The 18820-nt window shown below is 43.2% G+C and overlaps 1 protein-coding gene across 3 annotated transcripts; it reads left to right on the top strand.

Moving 5' to 3' along the window:
* Window positions 1-236: 236 nt before the first annotated feature.
* STX4 (syntaxin 4) lies at window positions 237-12654 on the top strand. 3 transcript variants are annotated; one of them, XM_062512415.1, is made up of 8 exons: window positions 642-700; window positions 1048-1125; window positions 3226-3325; window positions 3844-3918; window positions 4851-4918; window positions 5765-5873; window positions 9901-9977; window positions 11236-12654. In XM_062512415.1, the coding sequence occupies exons 1-8, from the start codon at window positions 671-673 to the stop codon at window positions 11887-11889; spliced, it is 1191 nt and encodes a 396-aa protein (XP_062368399.1). In that variant the 5' UTR covers window positions 642-670; the 3' UTR covers window positions 11890-12654. The 3 variants fall into 3 exon arrangements, with proteins under 3 accessions (XP_062368398.1, XP_062368400.1, XP_062368399.1); XM_062512414.1 differs by having other exon boundaries at window positions 237-1125; XM_062512416.1 differs by lacking the exons at window positions 5765-5873; window positions 9901-9977 and having other exon boundaries at window positions 239-1125.
* Window positions 12655-18820: the final 6166 nt, after the last annotated feature.

Raw genomic sequence — 18820 nt, 5'->3', positions numbered from 1 at the left:
TGGGGCTCCCAGACGCCCCCTACACCCCTCAGGTCCCCAATGGTCCCTCCCGGTTCCGCCCCCCCCCCCCCAGTGGGGGTCGCGGTGGGCGGGGCCGTTGCCATGGCGACCCCCCCTCCCCCAGGGGCTCTTACCGCCCCCTGGCGCCGCCGCGCCGCTCCCGCCGGGCCCAGGAAGTGGCACCGCCCGACCACGCCCCCCTCCTGCCCCCTCCCCGACCAATCAGCGCCCACGGTTTAAACAGCTCCCACCGCTCCTTCTTTCCGAACCAATCACCGCGCGCGTTGCATCGGCGGGCCGCGGATCGACCAATAGAAGCGCGCGTTACGGGATCGAACCTCTATACCAATCAGCGGCAGCGTTACATCCCGAAATCAGCGCAAAACCCTCCCCAGGTAACCCCGGGCAGCCGGGGGGCACCTGGAGGATCCCCGGCTCTCCCCAGGTGGGTCCGGGCACCGCCTCAGGTGGTCAGGGGAACGTTTCGGCGGTTTTGGAAGAACTTCCGGCTCCTTTCTATGGTTTTCTAAGCACTTCCTGTTCGTGTCTATGATCTTGGAGGACTCGCGCCCTCTTCTCTATGGTTTTTAGAGGCCAGAGCGGCGCCCTCTCGATGGTTCTTGCGGGCGCTCCCGCGCGTGCGCGGAGAGGCCACTTCCGGTTCGCCGCCATGAGGGACCGGACGTGGGAACTGCACCAGGCGAGAGCTCAAAAAACGGGGGGAAAAAAAAAAAATAAAAAAAAAACCCAACCAAAATAGGGAAAAAAACCCAAAAATGGGGAAAAATGGAGAACAAAACCGGGACCGGGGACCCCAAAAATGGGGGGAAAGAGCCCAAAAGTGGAATCGGAGACCCAAAAATGGGGACGGGAGGCGCGGAATGTGGGATGAGGAGCCCCAAAAGTGGGAATTGTTGGACCCCAAATCGGGGAATTTTGACCCAAATCGGGGATTTTGGACCCGAAATTGGGAAGTTTGGACCCCAAATCGGGGATTTTTTGGACCCAAATCGAGATTTTTTTTCCCCTCCGCCCCCTTCCCCTCAGGTCTCGGATTCGGATTCGGACTCGGAGGGGGGGGAGGGGCGGAAGCTCCGCCCCCCCGCGGACCCCGCCCTGGTCCAGGTGGGTGTGGCCGCGCCTCATTTGCATCTCGTTTGCATCTCATTTGCATGCCAGCGTTCCGTTTCCCGGGTCCCGTCGGGGTTATGTCGCGACAGGGGAGCGGCTCTGCCGCGACATCACCATGGGACGTGTCCCTATCGCGATATGATCCGTCCGTATCGTGATACCCGTGCCCCTATCGCGATATAACCCATCCCTATGGCCATACGCCGTGTCCCTATCGCGATAGCCGTGCCCCTGTCGTGATATAACCTGTCCTTGTCATGATACCCCATGCCCCTATCGCGATACCCGCGCCCCTAGCGCGATGTGAGCTGTCCCTATCATGATATAACCCTGTGTCCCTATCGCGACAGAACCCATCTCTATCACGATATGACCCGTCCCTATCTCGATATAACCCGTCCCTATCGCGAAGTGACTTGTCCCTATGGCGATATCTCCTCTCTCTATCGCGATATCTCCCGTCCCTATCGCGATATCTCTGTCCCTATGGCGATATCTCCTCTCTCTATCGCGATATCTCCTCTCTCTATCGCGATATCTCCTGTCTCTATCGTGATATCTCCCGTCCCTATGGCGATATCTCCTCTCTCTATCGCGACATCTCCTGTCTCTATCGCGATATCTCCTGTCTCTATCGCGATATCTCCTCTCTCTATCGCGATATCTCCTCTCTCTATCGCGATATCTCCTGTCTCTATCGTGATATCTCCCGTCCCTATCGCGATATCTCCTCTCTCTATCGCGATATCTCCTCTCTCTATCGCGATATCTCCTGTCTCTATCGCAATATCTCCCGTGTCCCTATCGCGATATCTCCCGTCCCTATCGCGATATCTCCTGTCTCTATCGCGATATCTCCCGTCCCTATCGCGATATCTCTGTCCCTATCGTGATATCTCCTGTCCCTATCGCGATATCTCCTCTCTCTATCGCGATATCTCCTGTGTCCCTATCGCGATATCTCCGTCTCTATCGCGATATCTCCTGTGTCCCTATGGCGATATCTCCTCTCTCTATCGCGATATCTCCCATCTCTATCGCGATATCTCCTGTCCCTATGGCAATATCTCCTGTCTCTATCGCGATATCTCCTCTCTCTATCGTGATATCTCCTGTCTCTATCGCGATATCTCCCGTCCCTATCGCGATATCTCCTCTCCCTATCGCGATATCTCCTCTCTCTATCGCGATATCTCCTGTGTCTCTATCATGATATCTCCTGTCCCTATCGCGATATCTCCCATCTCTATCGCGATATCTCCTGTCCCTATCGCGATATCTCCCGTCCCTATCGCGATATCTCCCGTCCCTATCGCGATATCTCCTGTCCCTATCGCGATATCTCCCGTCCCTATCGCGATATCTCTGTCCCTATCGTGATATCTCCTGTCCCTATCGCGATATCTCCTCTCTCTATCGCGATATCTCCTGTCCCTATGGCAATATCTCCTGTCTCTATCGCGATATCTCCTCTCTCTATCGCGATATCTCCTGTGTCCCTATCGCGATATCTCCTGTCTCTATCGCGATATCTCCTCTCTCTATCGCGATATCTCCTGTGTCCCTATCGCGATATCTCCTGTGTCCCTATCGCGATATCTCCTGTCTCTATCGCGATATCTCCTGTGTCTCTATCGTGATATCTCCCGTCTCTATCGCGATATCTCCGTCTCTATCGCGATATCTCTGTCCCTATGGCAATATCTCCCGTCCCTATCGCGATATCTCCTCTCCCTATCGCGATATCTCCTCTCTCTATCGCGATATCTCCTCTCTCTATCGCGATATCTCCTCTATCACGATATCTCCTCTCTCTATCGCGATATCTCCTGTGTCTCTATCGCGATATCTCCTGTCTCTATCGCGATATCTCCTGTCTCTATCGCGATATCTCCTCTCCCTATCGCGATATCTCCTCTCCCTATCGCGATATCTCCGTCTCTATCGCGATATCTCCTCTCTCTATCGCGATATCTCCCGTCCCTATCGCGATATCTCCTGTGTCTCTATCGCGATATCTCCGTCTCTATCGCGATATCTCCTCTCTCTATCGCGATATCTCCTGTGTCTCTATCGCGATATCTCCCGCGGCAGGCGCGGCAGGTGGGGGCGGGGCTGCGGGCGCTGCAGGTGAAGGCGGCCGAGCTGGAGCAGCTGCAGGAGACGGTGCTGGGAACGCCCCTCCCCCCACCAGGTGAGGGACACGCCCACCCCACCCCCAACCCCAACCCCAGAAACTTCCGGAAGGTTCCGGAAAACAAAAAAAAAAAAGGGGGGGGGGGGGAGGGAATCTGGGGGATTTTGGGGGAATTTTGGGTGAATTTTGGGTGAATTTTTGGGTGATTTTTGGATGAATTTTTGGGTGAATTTTGGGGGAATTTTGGGGGAATTTTGGGTGAATTTTGGATGAATTTCGGGTGAATTTTGGGTGATTTTTGGGTGAATTTTGGGTTAAATTTTTGGATGAATTTTTGGGTGAATTTTGGGGGAATTTTGGGCGATTTTTGGGTGAATTTTGGGTTAAATTTTTGGATGAATTTTTGGGTGAATTTTGGGGGAATTTTGGGTGATTTTTGGATGAATTTTTGGGTGAATTTTGGGTGGATTTTGGGTGATTTTTGGGTGAATTTTGGGTTAAATTTTGGGATGAATTTTTGGGTGATTTTCGGGTGGATTTCGGGTGATTTTTGGATGAATTTTGGTGAATTCCAGAGCTCCAGCGGGATCTGCAGCGAGTCCGGGACGAGATCCAGGAACTGACCCGGGAGATCCGGGGGGGGCTGCGAGGTGACCCCAAAAAAAAAAATATCCCAAAAAATCCCCCAAAAAATATCCCAAAAACATCCCAAAAATTCCTTAAAAAATATCCCAAAAATTCCCCAAAAATATCCCAAAAATTCCCCCAAAAAATATCCCAAAAACATCCCAAAAATTCCTTAAAAAATATCCCAAAAATTCCCCAAAAATATCCCAAAAATTCCCCCAAAATATCCCAAAAAATCCCCAAAAAATATCCCAAAAACATCCCAAAAATTCCTTAAAAAATATCCCAAAAATTCACCAAAAATATCCCAAAAATTCCCCCAGAATATCCCAAAAATTCCCCAAAAATATCCCAAAAAATCCCCCAAAAAATATCCCAAAAACATCCCAAAAATTCCTTTAAAAATATCCCAAAAATTCCCCCAAAAATATCCCAAAAATTCACCAAAAAAATCCCAAAAATTCCCCAAAAATATCCCAAAAATTCCCCAAAATATCCCAAAAACATCCCAAAAATTCCTTAAAAAATATCCCAAAAATTCACAAAAATACCTCAAAAATTCCCCAAAATTCCCCAAAAAAATCCCAAATATATCCCAAAAATTCCCCAAAAACATCCCAAAAATTTACAAAAATTCCCCAAAAATTCCCCAAAAATATCTCAAACAAATCCCAAAAATTCCCAAAAATTCCCCAAAAATATCCCAAAAATTCCCCCCAAAAAAATCCCCAAACTTGCCCAAAAAATCCTAAAAAATTCCCAAAAATTCCCAAAAGTTCCCCAAAAATTCCCCAAAAATTCTCAAAAAAAAATCCCAAAAATATCCCAAAAAAAAGCTTCCAAAATCCCCCAAAATATTTCAGAAATCTCCAAAATTTGGGAATTTTTTTTCCCATTTTTGAGGTTTTTGATCCCAAATTTTTGGGTTTTTTTTTCCCAAATTTTGGGGTCCCAGGTCTGGAGCCCCCCAAGGAGGACGAGGAAAACCCAAAATCCGTCGGGGCCCGAGTGAGGCGCACGCAGGTGGGGGAGGGGAATTTGGGGGATTTGGGGAAAATTTGGGGATTTTGGGGATTTTTGGGGGATTTTTGGGGATTTTTGGGGATTTTTTGGGGATTTTTGGGGATTTTTTGGGGATTTTTTTGGGATTTTTTGGGGATTTTTGGGGGATTTTTTAGAGATTTTTTGGGGATTTTTTGGGGGATTTTTTGGGGATTTTTTGGGGATTTTTTTTTAGGGATTTTTTTGTAGATTTTTTGAGGATTTTTTGTAGATTTTTTTGGGATTTTTTGGGGATTTTTTGGGGATTTTTTAAGGATTTTTTAGGGATTTTTTTGGGATTTTTTTGGGGGATTTTTAAGGGTTTTTTGGGGGATTTTTGCGGATTTTTTTAGGGATTTTTGGGGATTTTTTGGGGATTTTTTGGGGATTTTTTTGGGATTTTTTGGGGATTTTTTAGGGATTTTTTAGGGATTCTTTTAGGGATTTTTTGGGGATTTTTTTGGGGATTTTTTTGGGATTTTTTGGGGATTTTTTAAGGATTTTTTAGGGATTTTTTTGGGATTTTTTGGGGGATTTTTGGGATTTTTTTAGGGATTTTTTGTAGATTTGTTGGGATTTTTTGTAGATTTTTGGGATTTTTTTTGGTATTTTTTGGGGATTTTTTAGGGATTTTTTTGTAGATTTTTTGGGGATTTTTTTGGGGATTTTTTTTTTGTTTTGTTTGTTTTGTTTTTGGGATTCTCTGACAGATTTTTTTGTAGATTTTTTGTAGATTTTTGGGATTTTTGGGGGGATTTTTTTGGTTTTTTTTGTTTGTTTTGTTTTTGGGATTCTCTGACAGATTTTTTTGGGGGTCTCTCCCCCCAGCACGGGGTCTTGGCCCAACAATTTTTTGGGGTCACCGGAGCCCTCCAGGAGTCCCAGGCCCGGTACCGACAGCGCAGCCTCGACCGAATCCGGAGGCAGCTCCTGATTGGTGAGGAACCCCCCAAAAAAATAAAATAAAATAAAATAAAATAAAATAAAATAAAATAGTTTATTTTAAGGGGGGGGTCTCAAAAAAAAAAAATTTGGGGTTCCTTAAAAAAAAATAAATAAAATAAAATAAAATAAAATGAAATGAAATAAAATAAAATCAAATGAAATTAAAATAAAATGAAATGAAATGAAATGAAATGAAATGAAATGAAATAAAATAAAATGAAATAAAATGAAATAAAATAAAATAAAATAAAATAAAATAAAATAAAATAAAATAAAATAAAATAAAATAAAATAAAATAAAAGAGTTTTTTTTAAGGGGGGGTCTCAAAAAAAAAAAAAAAATTTGGGGTTCCTTAAAAAAAATAAATAAAATAAAATAAAATAAAATGAAATGAAATAAAATAAAATCAAATGAAATTAAAATAAAATAAAATAAAATGAAATGAAATAAAATAAAATAAAATAAAATAAAATAAAATAAAATGAAATAAAATGAAATAAAATAAAATAAAATAAAATAAAATAAAATAAAATAAAATGAAATAAAATAAAATAAGTTTTTTTTAGGGGGGGTCTCAAAAAAAAAATTTGGGGTTCCTAAAAAAAAATAAATAAAATAAAATAAAATAAAATTTTGGGGGCGTTCCTATAAATCTTGAGGATGTCAGGAAAAAATAAAATAAAATAAAATAAAATGAAATAAAATAAAATAAAATAAAATAAAATAAAATTAAAATAAAATAAAAAAATCAAATAAAATCAAATAAAATCAAATGAAATTAAATTAAAATAAAATAAAATAAAATAAAAAAGTTTATTTTAAGGGGGGGTCTCAAAAAAAAAAAATTTGGGGTTCCTAAAAAAAAAAATAAAATAAAATAAAATAAAATTTTGGGGGCGTTCCTATAAATCTTGAGGATGTCAGGGAAAAATAAAATAAAATAAAATGAAATAAAATAAAAAAAAATAAAATGAAATTAAAATAAAATAAAATAAAATAAAATGAAATGAAATGAAATGAAATAAAATGAAATAAAATAAAATAAGGTTTTTTTAGGGGGGGTCTCAAAAAAAAAAAAATTTGGGGTTCCTAAAAAAAAATAAATAAAATAAAATAAAATAAAATTTTGGGGGCGTTCCTATAAATCTTGAGGATGTCAGGAAAAATAAAATGAAATAAAATAAAATGAAATAAAATAAAATAAAATAAAATAAAATTAAAATAAAATAAAAAAATCAAATAAAATCAAATAAAATCAAATGAAATTAAATTAAAATAAAATAAAATAAAATAAAATAAAATAAAAAAGTTTATTTAAGGGGGGGTCGCAAAAAAAAAAAAAATTTGGGGTTCCTAAAAAAAAAAAAAAAATAAAATAAAATAAAATTTTGGGGGTGTTCCTATAAACCTTGAGGATGTCAGGAAAAATAAAATAAAATAAAATAAAATAAAATAAAATAAAATAAAATAAAATAAAATGAAATTAAAATAAAATAAAATGAAATGAAATGAAATGAAATAAAATAAAATAAAATGAAATGAAATGAAATGAAATGAAATAAAATGAAATAAAATAAAATAAGGTTTTTTTAGGGGGGGTCTCAAAAAAAAAAAATTTGGGGTTCCTAAAAAAAAAAATAAAATAAAAAAATAAAATTTTGGGGGCGTTCCTATAAACCTTGAGGATGTCAGGAAAAATAAAATAAAATAAAATGAAATAAAATAAAATAAAATGAAATAAAATAAAATAAAATAAAATGAAATGAAATTAAAATAAAATAAAAAAATCATAAAATCAAATAAAATCAAATGAAATGAAATTAAAATAAAATAAAATAAAATTAAATAAAATAAAATAAAATAAAATAAAATAAAATAAAATAAAATAAAATGAAATTAAAATAAAATAAAATAAAATAAAATAAAATAAAATAAAAAAGTTTATTTTAAGGGGGGGGGTCTCAAAAAAAAAAAAAATTTGGGGTTCCTAAAAAAATTTGGGGGAAGTTTAAAAAAAATTTGGGGGGGGTCCTAAAAAATATTTGGGGAAAGATTAAAAAAAAATTTGGGGGAGTTAAAAAAATTTGGGGGGGTCCTAAAAAAAATTTGGGGGAAGTTTAAAAAAAATTTCGGGGGGGTTAAAAACAAATTTGGGGGAAAAAAAAAAATTTTGGGGGGGGTTAAAAAAATTTGGGGGGGTCCTAAAAAATTTGGGGGAAGATTAAAAAAAATTTGGGGGAATAAAAAAAAAATTTTTGGGGAAAAAAAAATTTGGGGGTTAAAAAAAATTTGGGGGGGAAAAAAAAATTTTTTTGGGGGGGGTTAAAAAAAATTTGGGATGATAAAAAAAATTTGGGGGGGGGGGAAAAATTTGGGGGAATAAAAAAAATTTTTGGGAGGGGGGGGGCGGGGTCGTAAATAAATTTTTGCTTTCCCGTTTTTTGGGGTCCTAAAACCCAAATTTTGGTTCCTTTTTTTTTCCATTTTTGGGATCCCCGAACCCAAAATTTGAATTTTTTTTCCCAAAATTTGAATTTTCTTCCCCAAAATTTATAATTTATTCCCAAATTTTGAATTTTTTCCCATTTTTGGGGTCCTAAAACCCAAATTTTGGTTCCTTTTTTTTTCCATTTTTGGGATCCCCGAACCCAAAATTTGAAATTTTTTTTCCCAAAATTTGAATTTTCATCCCCAAAATTTGAATTTTTTTTCCCAAATTTTGAATTTTCATCCCCAAAATTTGAATTTTTTTTCCCAAATTTTGAATTTTCATCCCCAAAATTTGAATTTTTTTTCCCAAATTTTGAATTTTTTCCCACTTTTGGGGTCCTAAAACCCAAATTTTGGTTCCTTTTTTTTCCATTTTTGGGATCCCCGCACCCAAAATTTGAAATTTTTTTTCCCAAAATTTGAATTTTCTTCCCCAAAATTTAAAATTTATTCCCAAATTTTGAATTTTTTCCCATTTTTGGGGTCCTAAAACCCAAATTTTGGTTCCTTTTTTTTCCATTTTTGGGATCCCCGCACCCAAAATTTGAAATTTTTTTTCCCAAAATTTGAATTTTCTTCCCCAAAATTTAAAATTTATTCCCAAATTTTGAATTTTTTCCCATTTTTGGGGTCCTAAAACCCAAATTTTGGTTCCTTTTTTTTCCATTTTTGGGATCCCCGAACCCAAATTTTGAAATTTTTTTCCCAAAATTTGAATTTTCATCCCCAAAATTTGAATTTTTTTTCCCAAATTTTGAATTTTTTCCCATTTTTGGGGTCCTAAAACCCAAATTTTGGTTCCTTTTTTTTCCATTTTTGGGATCCCCGAACCCAAAATTTGAAATTTTTTTTCCCAAAATTTGAATTTTCTTCCCCAAAATTTAAGATTTATTCCCAAATTTTGAATTTTTTCCCATTTTTGGGGTCCTAAAACCCAAATTTTGGTTCCTTTTTTCCACTTTTGGGATCCCTGACTCCAAAAATTTGAATTTTCATCCCCAAAATTTGAATTTTTTTCCCAAAATTTGATTTTTTTCCCCATTTTTAAATTCCCAAATCCAAATTTTTGGGCTTTTTTTGCCATTTTTGGGGTCCCGGATCCCAAAAATTTGAATTTTCTTCCCAAATTTTGAATTTTCTTCCCCAAAATTTGAATTTTTTTCCCAAAATTTGATTTTTTTCCCCATTTTTAAATTCCCAAATCCAAATTCTTGGGCTTTTTCTGCCATTTTTGGCGTCCCAGATCCCAAAAATTTGAATTTTCATCCCCAAAATTTAAAATTTTTTCCCAAATTTTGAATTTTTTATCCCAATTTTTGTATTCCCTAATCCCAAATTTTTTGAGGTTTTTTTTTTTTTTTTTTTCCCCCCCCCATTTTTGGGGTCCCGAATCTCAAATTTCGGTTCCGTTTTTTTTGCCGTTTTTTTGCGATCCCTGACCCCAAAATTTTTATTTTTTTTTTTTTAATTTTTTTTTTTTAATTTTATATTTTTTAAACTTTTCTTTCCCAAAAATTTCGGATCCCAGCCGGGAGCCCGGAGGTGTCGGAGCAGGAGCTGGAGCAGATTCTGGAATCGGGACACAGCGAAATCTTCGTGGGCAGCGTCAGTTCGGGGCAAAATCCGGGGATTTGGGGGGTTTGGGGATTTTGGGGGATTTTTGGGATTTTTTGGGGATTTTTTGGGGATTTTATGGGATTTTTTGTAGATTTTTTGGGGTTTTTGGGGATTTTTTGGGGGATTTTTTGGGGATTTTATGGGATTTTTTGGGATTTTTTGGGGATTTTTTTAGGGATTTTTTTGGGGATTTTTGGGGATTTTTGGGGGATTTTTGGGGGATTTTTGGGGGACTTTTGGGGATTTTTTGGGGATTTTATGGGATTTTTTAGGGATTTTTTGGGGATTTTTTAGGGATTTTTTTGGGGATTTTTGGGGGATTTCTGGGGGATTTTTTGGGATTTTTTGGGGACTTTTAGGGATTTTTTGGGGAATTTTTGGGGATTTTTTGGGGAATTTTTGGGGATTTTTCGGGATTTTTTGGGGATTTTTTGGGGGGTTTTTTGGGGGATTCTTTAGGGATTTTTGGGGATTTTTAGGGGGTTTTTTGGGGGTTTTTTGGGGATTTTTGGGGATTTTTTGGGGATTTTTTAGGGGGTTTTTTGGGGATTTTTGGGGATTTTATGGGGATTTTTTTGGGGATTTTTTTGGGATTTTTTGGGGATTTTTTGGGCTTTTTGGGGATTTTTTGGGGATTTTTTGGGGATTTTTGGGGATTTTTTTGGGATTTTTTGGGGATTTTTTGGGCTTTCTGGGGATTTTTTGGGGATTTTTTGGGGTTTTTTGGGGATTTTTTGGGGATTTTTTGGGGATTCTTTAGGGATTTTTGGGGATTTTTTGGGGAATTTTTGGGGATTTTTTCGGGATTTTTTGGGGATTTCTTAGGGATTTTTTGGGGATTTTTTTGGGATTTTTTTGCGGATTTTTTGGGGATTTTTTGACGATTTTTTTGGTGATTTTTAGGGGATTTTTTGGGGATCTTTTGGGGATTTTTTTGGGTTTGTATTTTCTCATTTTAGAATCTTTCTCTTTTTTGATTCCTTCTGCAATTTTTTATTTTTTATTCCCTCCCTTCTCCTTTTCCTTTAACCCCCCCCCCGTTTCTCGCCCGCTTTTCCCGGATTTTTTTTTTTTGTTTTTTAATTCATTTTTTTCATCTTTTTGCTTTTTTTAATTCCATTTTTTTTTTCCCCACCATTTTCCCTTTTTTTTTTTTTTTCCTCCCCGATTTCTTCCCCCCACCCCTCTCCCCCCCTCCCCCTCCAAGAATTTTGGGTGAAATTTGGGATTTTTTGGGTGTCCCCAGGTGCTGAGCTCGGCGCGGGCGGCGCTGGACGAGGTCGGGGAGCGGCACCGGGACCTGCAGAAACTGGAGAGGGGCCTGAGGGAACTGGGAGAGCTCTTCCAGTTACTGGGGAGCACCGTGGAGGCCCAGGTGGGACTGGGAGGGACTGGGAGGGACTGGGAGGGACTGGGAGGGAAAAAGGACGGTGTTTTGGGGGTTAAAAACGGCAAAAATGGGGAGAAAATGGAACTGGGATGGACTGGGATGGACTGGGAGGGACTGGGAGGGACTGGGAGGAACTGGGAGGGACTGGAAGGGACTGGGAGGAACTGGGAAGGGAAGAATCGCGGCGTTTTTGGGGTTAAAAACGGCAAAAATGGGGAGAAAATGGAACTGGGAGGGACTGGGAAGGACTGGTTTGGACTGGGAGGGGATTGGGATGGACTGGGAGGGACTGGGAGGGGATTGGGATGGACTGGGAGGAACTGGGATGGACTGGGAGGGGATTGGGAGGGACTGGGAGGGGACTGGGATGGACTGGGAGGGACTGGGAGGGGATTGGGAGGGACTGGGATGGACTGGGAGGGGATTGGGATGGACTGGGATGGACTGGGTGAGAACTGGGATGGACTGGGATGGACTGGGAGGGACTGGGATGGACTGGGAGGGGATTAGGAGGGACTGGGATGGACTGGGAGGGAACTGGTTTGGATTGGGAGGGACTGGGATGGACTGGGTGAGAACTGGGATGGACTGGGATGGACTGGGAGGGAACTGGAGAGGGGCCTGAGGGAACTGGGAGAGCTCTTCCAGTTACTGGGGAGCACCGTGGAGGCCCAGGTGGGACTGGGAGGGACTGGGAGGGACTGGGAGGGACTGGGAGGAACTGGGAGGGAAAAAGGACGGTGTTTTGGGGGTTAAAAATGGCAAAAATGGGGAGAAAATGGAACTGGGAGGGGACTGGGATGGACTGGGAGGGACTGGTTTGGACTGGGAGGGGACTGGGATGGACTGGGATGGACTGGGAGGGGATTGGGAGGGATTGGGAGGGACTGGAAGGGACTGGGAGGAACTGGGAAGGGAAGAATCGCGGCGTTTTTGGGGTTAAAAACGGCAAAAATGGGGAGAAAATGGAACTGGGAGGGACTGGGAAGGACTGGTTTGGACTGGGAGGGGATTGGGATGGACTGGGAGGGACTGGGATGGACTGGGTGAGAACTGGGATGGACTGGGATGGACTGGGAGGGAACTGGAGAGGGGCCTGAGGGAACTGGGAGAGCTCTTCCAGTTACTGGGGAGCACCGTGGAGGCCCAGGTGGGACTGGGAGGGACTGGGAGGGACTGGGAGGGACTGGGAGGAACTGGGAGGGGATTGGGATGGACTGGGATGGACTGGGAGGGGATTGGGAGGGACTGGGATGGACTGGGTGAGAACTGGGATGGACTGGGAGGGGTCTGTACCAGTCTATATCACTCCACACTGGCTTATACTGGTTTATACTGGTTTATACTGTACCATATCAGTCGGTACTGGTTTGTATTGGTTTATACCGGTTTATACTGGTCCATACTGGTTTATACTGGTCCGTACTGGTGCAGGGGGAGCTCCTGGACCGGGTGGAGCGTCACGTGCAGGACTCGGGGGTGCAGGTGGGAAAGGGGCGGGGCCACCTGGGGGAGGCACGGAGACACCAGCAGGGGGCGCGCAAGGTGAGACTGGGGATACTGGGAGGGACTGGGACAGACTGGGAGGGACTGGGAGGGACTGGGAGGGACTGGGAAGGGATTGGGAGGGGATTGGGATGGACTGGGAAGGTATTGGGAGGGACTGGAACAAACTGGGAGGGACTGGGACAAACTGGGAGGGACTGGGACAAACTGGGAGAGACTGGGAAGGGACTGGGAGAGACTGGGAAGGGATTGGGAGGGACTGGGAGAGGATTGGGACAAACTGGGAGAGACTGGAAGGAATTGGGAGGGACTGGGAGGGGATTGGGATGGACTGGGACAAACTGGGACTGGGAGAGGATTGGGGGGACTGGGAAGGTATTGGGAGGGACTGGGACAAACTGGGAGGGACTGGGACAAACTGGGAGAGACTGGGAAGGGATTGGGACAAACTGGGAGGGACTGGGACAAACTGGGAGAGACTGGGAAGGGATTGGGAGAGACTGGGACAAACTGGGAGGGACTGGGAGAGACTGGGAAGGGATTGGGAGAGGATTGGGACAAACTGGGAGGGACTGGAAGGAATTGGGAGGGACTGGGAGGGGATTGGGATGGACTGGGACAAACTGGGAGAGACTGGGACAAATTGGGAGAGACTGGGACAAACTGGGAGTTACTGGAGACGCCCGCCTGCTGTGCCCTGGGCATGTGGCAGACCCGTACTGGTCCATACTGGTCCATACTGGTCCGTACTGGTCCCCAGAAGCGCCTGGCCTTGGCCGCCTGCGTCTCTGTCGCCATTCTCGTCCTTGCCGCCATCGTGGCCGGCTCGGTGGCCGCGGGCTGAGGGCGAGCGCTCCCCATTGGCTGAGCGCCCTGTCAATCACCGCCGAAACAGCCTCCCATTGGCCGAAGCGCGCCCCCCCACCCCACGAACGGTTGCTATTGGTCCGCTCCGCTGTCGATCACTATGAGCGGTTCCTATTGGCCGGCGGTGACGTCATTGACGGCGGGTTCATTAAAGCACTTTTCACTTCCGGGTTCGGCTCCGAAATCGCCCCGAATTTCACCCCCCCCAAAAAAAAAAAAAAATAAAAAATTCCCAAAAAAATTCCCAAAAAAAATTCCCCCCAAAAAAAATTCCCAAAAAAATTAAAACTGCGCTCCTGAAATTCTGGCGTTGCCCAAAAAAATGCCCCAAAATTTAACAAAAAAAAAAAAAGAAATACATTAAAAAAAAAATTAAAACTGGGTCAGAGGTCACCCCTGAAATTTTGGCGTTACCCAAAAAATGCCCCAAAATAAAAGAAAAAAAAATATATAAAAACCCCCAAAAGTTCCGAAACAGCCCCAAAACCTTTTCCTCAATTTGGTTTTTTTTTTTCCAATTTCTTCTTCATTTTCTTCCCTTTTTCTCTTGGTTTTTTTTTTTTTTCCCCCTAATTCCCAAAAAAAAAAAAAAAAAATTCCCTCCCCTCCCCCCCCACCCCTCACATCTCCGGGGGGTCCCCCTTCCCCTCCCCCACCACCCCCCGGAACGTTCTTAGCCCCTCCCCCTCCACTTGCCCGGTGGCCACCGTGGCTACCAAAGGTTGCCCCGGCCCCTCCCCCTCCCCCAACCCCTCCCCCACCACCCCCAAACCCGGAACCGGCCCCGCCCACTCATCCAAACGCCCCTCCCCCCTCCTACTCCTCCCCCAACGCACCCCAAAGGCCACCAGGGCTACCGTGGCTACCAACCCCGCCCCCGTGGCTACCGCGGCCACCGCCCAGCCCGGGGGGTTCTGCTGGCCCCGTCCGGGGGGTTGGTAGCCCAGGGTGGGGGTTGGGTAGCCCGTGGTGGCCCTGGCTGAGGTTCGGTGGCCCTTGGTGGTCCCAGGGGTCTCTTGGTAGCCCACGGTGGTCGCTTGGTAGCCCGTGGTGGCCCTGGAGGTTTGGTGGCCCACGGTAGCCACAGAGGTCACTCGGTAGCCCACGGTGGTCGCTTGGTGGCCCTTGGTGACCACTGACGTCAGCGGGTGGCTCTTGGTGGCCACAGAAGTCTCTTGGTAGCCCAGGCTGCTTTTGGTGGCCACAGAGGCCTCTTGGTAGCCCAGGCTGCTCTTGGTGGCCACAGAGGCCTCTTGGTAGCCCAGGCTGCTCTTGGTGGCCACAGAAGTCTCTTGGTAGCCCAGGGTGCTCTTGGTGGCCACAGAAGTCTCTTGGTAGCCCAGGGTGCTCTTGGTGGCCACAGAAGTCTCTTGGTAGCCCAGGCTGCTCTTGGTGGCCACAGAGGCCTCTTGGTAGCCCAGGCTGCTCTTGGTGGCCACAGAGGCCTCTTGGTAGCCCAGGCTGCTCTTGGTGGCCACGGAGCTCTCTTGGTAGCCCAGGGTGGACAGCGAGACTTTGGTGGCCCCCGGGGACGTTTGGTGGCCACCGGGAGGAGTCTCGGTGACCTCGATGACCTCGGTGGCCCCCGAGGGGGGGGCGGTGGCCACCAGGAGGATCCAGAAGGTCCCGGGCAGGGGGGGGAGGGGCCCCATGGTGGGGGAGGGGAGGGGGGTGGGGGTGGGGTGGAACCTGGAGGGTGGGGGAGGGGAGGGTGAAGGGCACCGAAATTCAGCCAAAATCGCCCCAAAATTCACCTGAAATCCACCCAGGAAATTCTCCCCCAAAATCCCCTAAAAATAACCCGGGGAAAAAATTAAAAAAAAAAAAAAAAAACAAAAAAACAAACCCCCACCCCTAAAAAAATTCCAAGAAATCCCCCCAAAAATCCCCCAAAATATCCCCAAAATCACCCAAAAAAAAAATCTCCCGAAAAATCCCAAAAATCCTCTTTGAACCTCCCCCAAAAAATCCCCCCAAAAATCCCCCCCAAAAATCCCCGAAATTCCCACAAAAATCCCCCAAAATCCCCCCCCCAAAAAAAAAACCCAAACCCCCCCCCCAAAAAACACAAAAATCCACCCTTGACCCCCCTAAAAATCCACAAAAAATCCCCAAAAAAACCCCCCAAAAATCCCCCCAAAAAATCCACAAAAAATCCCCTAAAAATCCCCCCAAAAAATCCACAAAAAATCCCCTAAAAATCCCCCAAAAAATCCCCCCAAAACCCCCCCAAAAAATCCCCTAAAAATCCCCCCAAAAAATCCCCCAAAATTCCCCCAAAAATCCCCCAAAAAATCCCCCCAAAAACCCCCCAAAAATCCCCCAAAATTCCCCCAAAAATCCCCTAAAAATCCCCAAAAAAATCCACAAAAAATCCACAAAAAATCCCCTTAAAAAAACCCCAAAAATCCCCCAAAATTCCCCCAAAAATCCCCCAAAAAAATCCCCCAAAATTCCCCTAAAAAACTCCCCAAAAACCCCCCAAAAAATCCACAAAAAAACCCCCAAAAAAACCCCAAAAAATCCCCAAAAATTCCCCCAAAAATCCCCCAAAAAATCCCCTAAAAATCCCCCCAAAAAATCCCTTAAAAATCCACAAAAAATCCCCTTAAAAAAACCAAAAAAACCCCAAAAAATCCCCCAAAATTCCCCCAAAAATCCCCTAAAAAATCCCCCAAAAATCCCCCAAAAAAATCCACAAAAAAACCCCAAAAAAACCCCAAAAAATCCCCCAAAAATCCCCAAAAAAATCCACAAAAAAATATCCACAAAAAATCCCCTTAAAAAAACCCTAAAAATCCCCTAAAAAATCCCCCAAAAGTCCCCCAAAAAAATCCCCCAAAATTCCACTAAAAAACTCCCCAAAAACCCCCCAAAAATCCACAAAAAAAACCCCAAAAAAACCCCAAAAAATCCCCCAAAATTCCCCCAAAAATCCCCCAAAAAATTCCCCCAAAAATCCCCCAAAATATCCCTCAAAATTCCCCCAAAAAACCCCAAAAAATCCCCCAAAAATCCCCTAAAAAATCCCCCAGAAATCCCCCAAAAAAATCCACAAAAAATCCCCTAAAAAAACCCAAAAAATTCCCCCAAAATTCCCCCAAAAATCCCCCAAAATTCCCCCAAAAATCCCCCAAAATATCCCTCAAAATTCCCCCAAAAAACCCCAAAAAATCCCCCAAAAAACCCCAAAATTCTCCCCAAAATTTTTGTTGTCCGTTACCTCGGGGCTCGGGCGGAACTCGCGGCGTCGCCGGAAGCGAAACCCGGGGTGGGGCCCCCCAAAAAAAAAATTAAAAAATTAAAAAATCCCACAGAGGCCCCAAAAAAAAAAAAAAAAAATTAAAAAAAAAAAAAAAACAAAATCCACGCCCAGAAATGGGGGAGGGACCAAAAAAACCCCAAAAAAAAACAACAGCAAAAAAAAAAAAAAAATCCAGCCCAGAAATGAAGGAGGGATCAAAAAATTTTAAAATACCCCCCAAAAAAAAAAAAAACAAAACAAAAAAAAACAAAAATTCCAGCCCAGAAATGAAGGAGGCATCAAAAAATTTAAAAATACCCAAAAAAAAACAAACAAACAAAAAAAAAAAAAACCAAAAATTCCAGCCCAGAAATGAAGGAGGCATCAAAAAAATTTAAAATACCCCAAAAAAAAAAACCCAAAAAAAAAAACCCCAAAAATTCCTGCCCAGAAATGAAGGAGGGATCAAAAAAATTTAAAATACCCCAAAAAAAAAACAAAAAAAAAAAAAGCCAAAAATTCCTGCCCAGAAATGAAGGAGGGACACAAAAAAAAAAATTCAAATACCCCAAAAAAAAAAAAAAACAAACAAAAAACCCCAAAAATCCCCAAAAATTCCACCCAGAAATGAAGGAGGGACCCCAAAAAAATTTTAAATACCCCAAAAAACCAAAAAAAAACCAAAAAAAAACCCCAAAAATTCCACCCAGAAATGAAGGAGGGACCCCAAAAAAATTCAAATACCCAAAAAAAAAAAAAAAAAATCACCAAAAATCCCCAAAAAACCCAAAAAAAACCCCAAAAATTCCACTCAGAAATGAAGGAGGGACCCCAAAAAAAATCAAATGCCCCAAAAAAAAAACCAAAAACCCCCAAAAATCCCCAAAAATCCCACTCAGAAATGAAAGAGGGACCCCAAAAAATTTAAAATACCCCAAAAAACCCCCAAAATCCCCAAAAATCCCCAAAAATCCCCAAAAATCCCCAAAAATCCCACTCAGAAATGAAAGAGGGACCCCAAAAAAATTTCAAAAACCCAAAAAAACCCCAAAAATCCCCAAAAATTCCACCCAGAAATGAAGGAGAGACCCAAAAAAATTTAAAATACCCCAAAAATACCCCCCAAAAAAAAACCAAAAAAACCCCAAAAATTCCTCCCAAAAATGGGGAGGGGCCCCAAAAAAAAATCCCAAAATCCCCAAAATTCTCCCCAAAAGCTCCCGGGGGGGAGGGAGGGGGGGGGGGGGGGGGGAAGGAACCGAAAAAAAAAAAAAAAATTAAAAAAAAAAAAATCCCAAAATTGGGATTGGGGGTCCCAAACTGTCCCAGACTCCCCCAGTTTGTCCCAGTTTGTCCCAGTTTATCCCAGTTCCCTCCCAGTTCCCTCTCAGTCCCTCCCAGTCCATCCCAGTTCCCTCCCAGTTCCATCCCAGTCACTCCCAGTCCCTCCCAGTCCCCTCCTAGTCCATTCCAGTTTATCCCAGTTTATCCCAGTTTATCCCAGTTCCCTCCCAGTTCCCTCCCAGTCCATCCCAGTCCATCCCAGTTTATCCCAGTTCTCTCCCAGTCCATCCCAGTCCCTCCTAGTCCATTCCAGTTTATCCCAGTCCCTCCCAGTTTCCTCCCAGTCCCTCCCAGTTTCCTCCCAGTCCCTCCCAGTCCATCCCAGTCCCTCCCAGTCCATCCCAGTCCTTCCCAGTTCCCTCCCAGTCCCTCCCAGTTTATCCCAGTTCCATCCCAGTCACACTCCGGTTCTGCTGCACAATCTTTTATTCCCCTCCCCCAGACCCCCCGAAAAAAAATTTATTTGGGATTTTTTTGGGG

Source organism: Cinclus cinclus, chromosome 36, assembly GCF_963662255.1.
Source record: "Cinclus cinclus chromosome 36, bCinCin1.1, whole genome shotgun sequence".
In the NCBI taxonomy this organism is placed as follows: domain Eukaryota; kingdom Metazoa; phylum Chordata; class Aves; order Passeriformes; family Cinclidae; genus Cinclus; species Cinclus cinclus.
The sequence above is the reverse complement of the archived record's forward strand: the minus strand, read 5'-3'. Positions and strand labels throughout refer to the sequence as shown.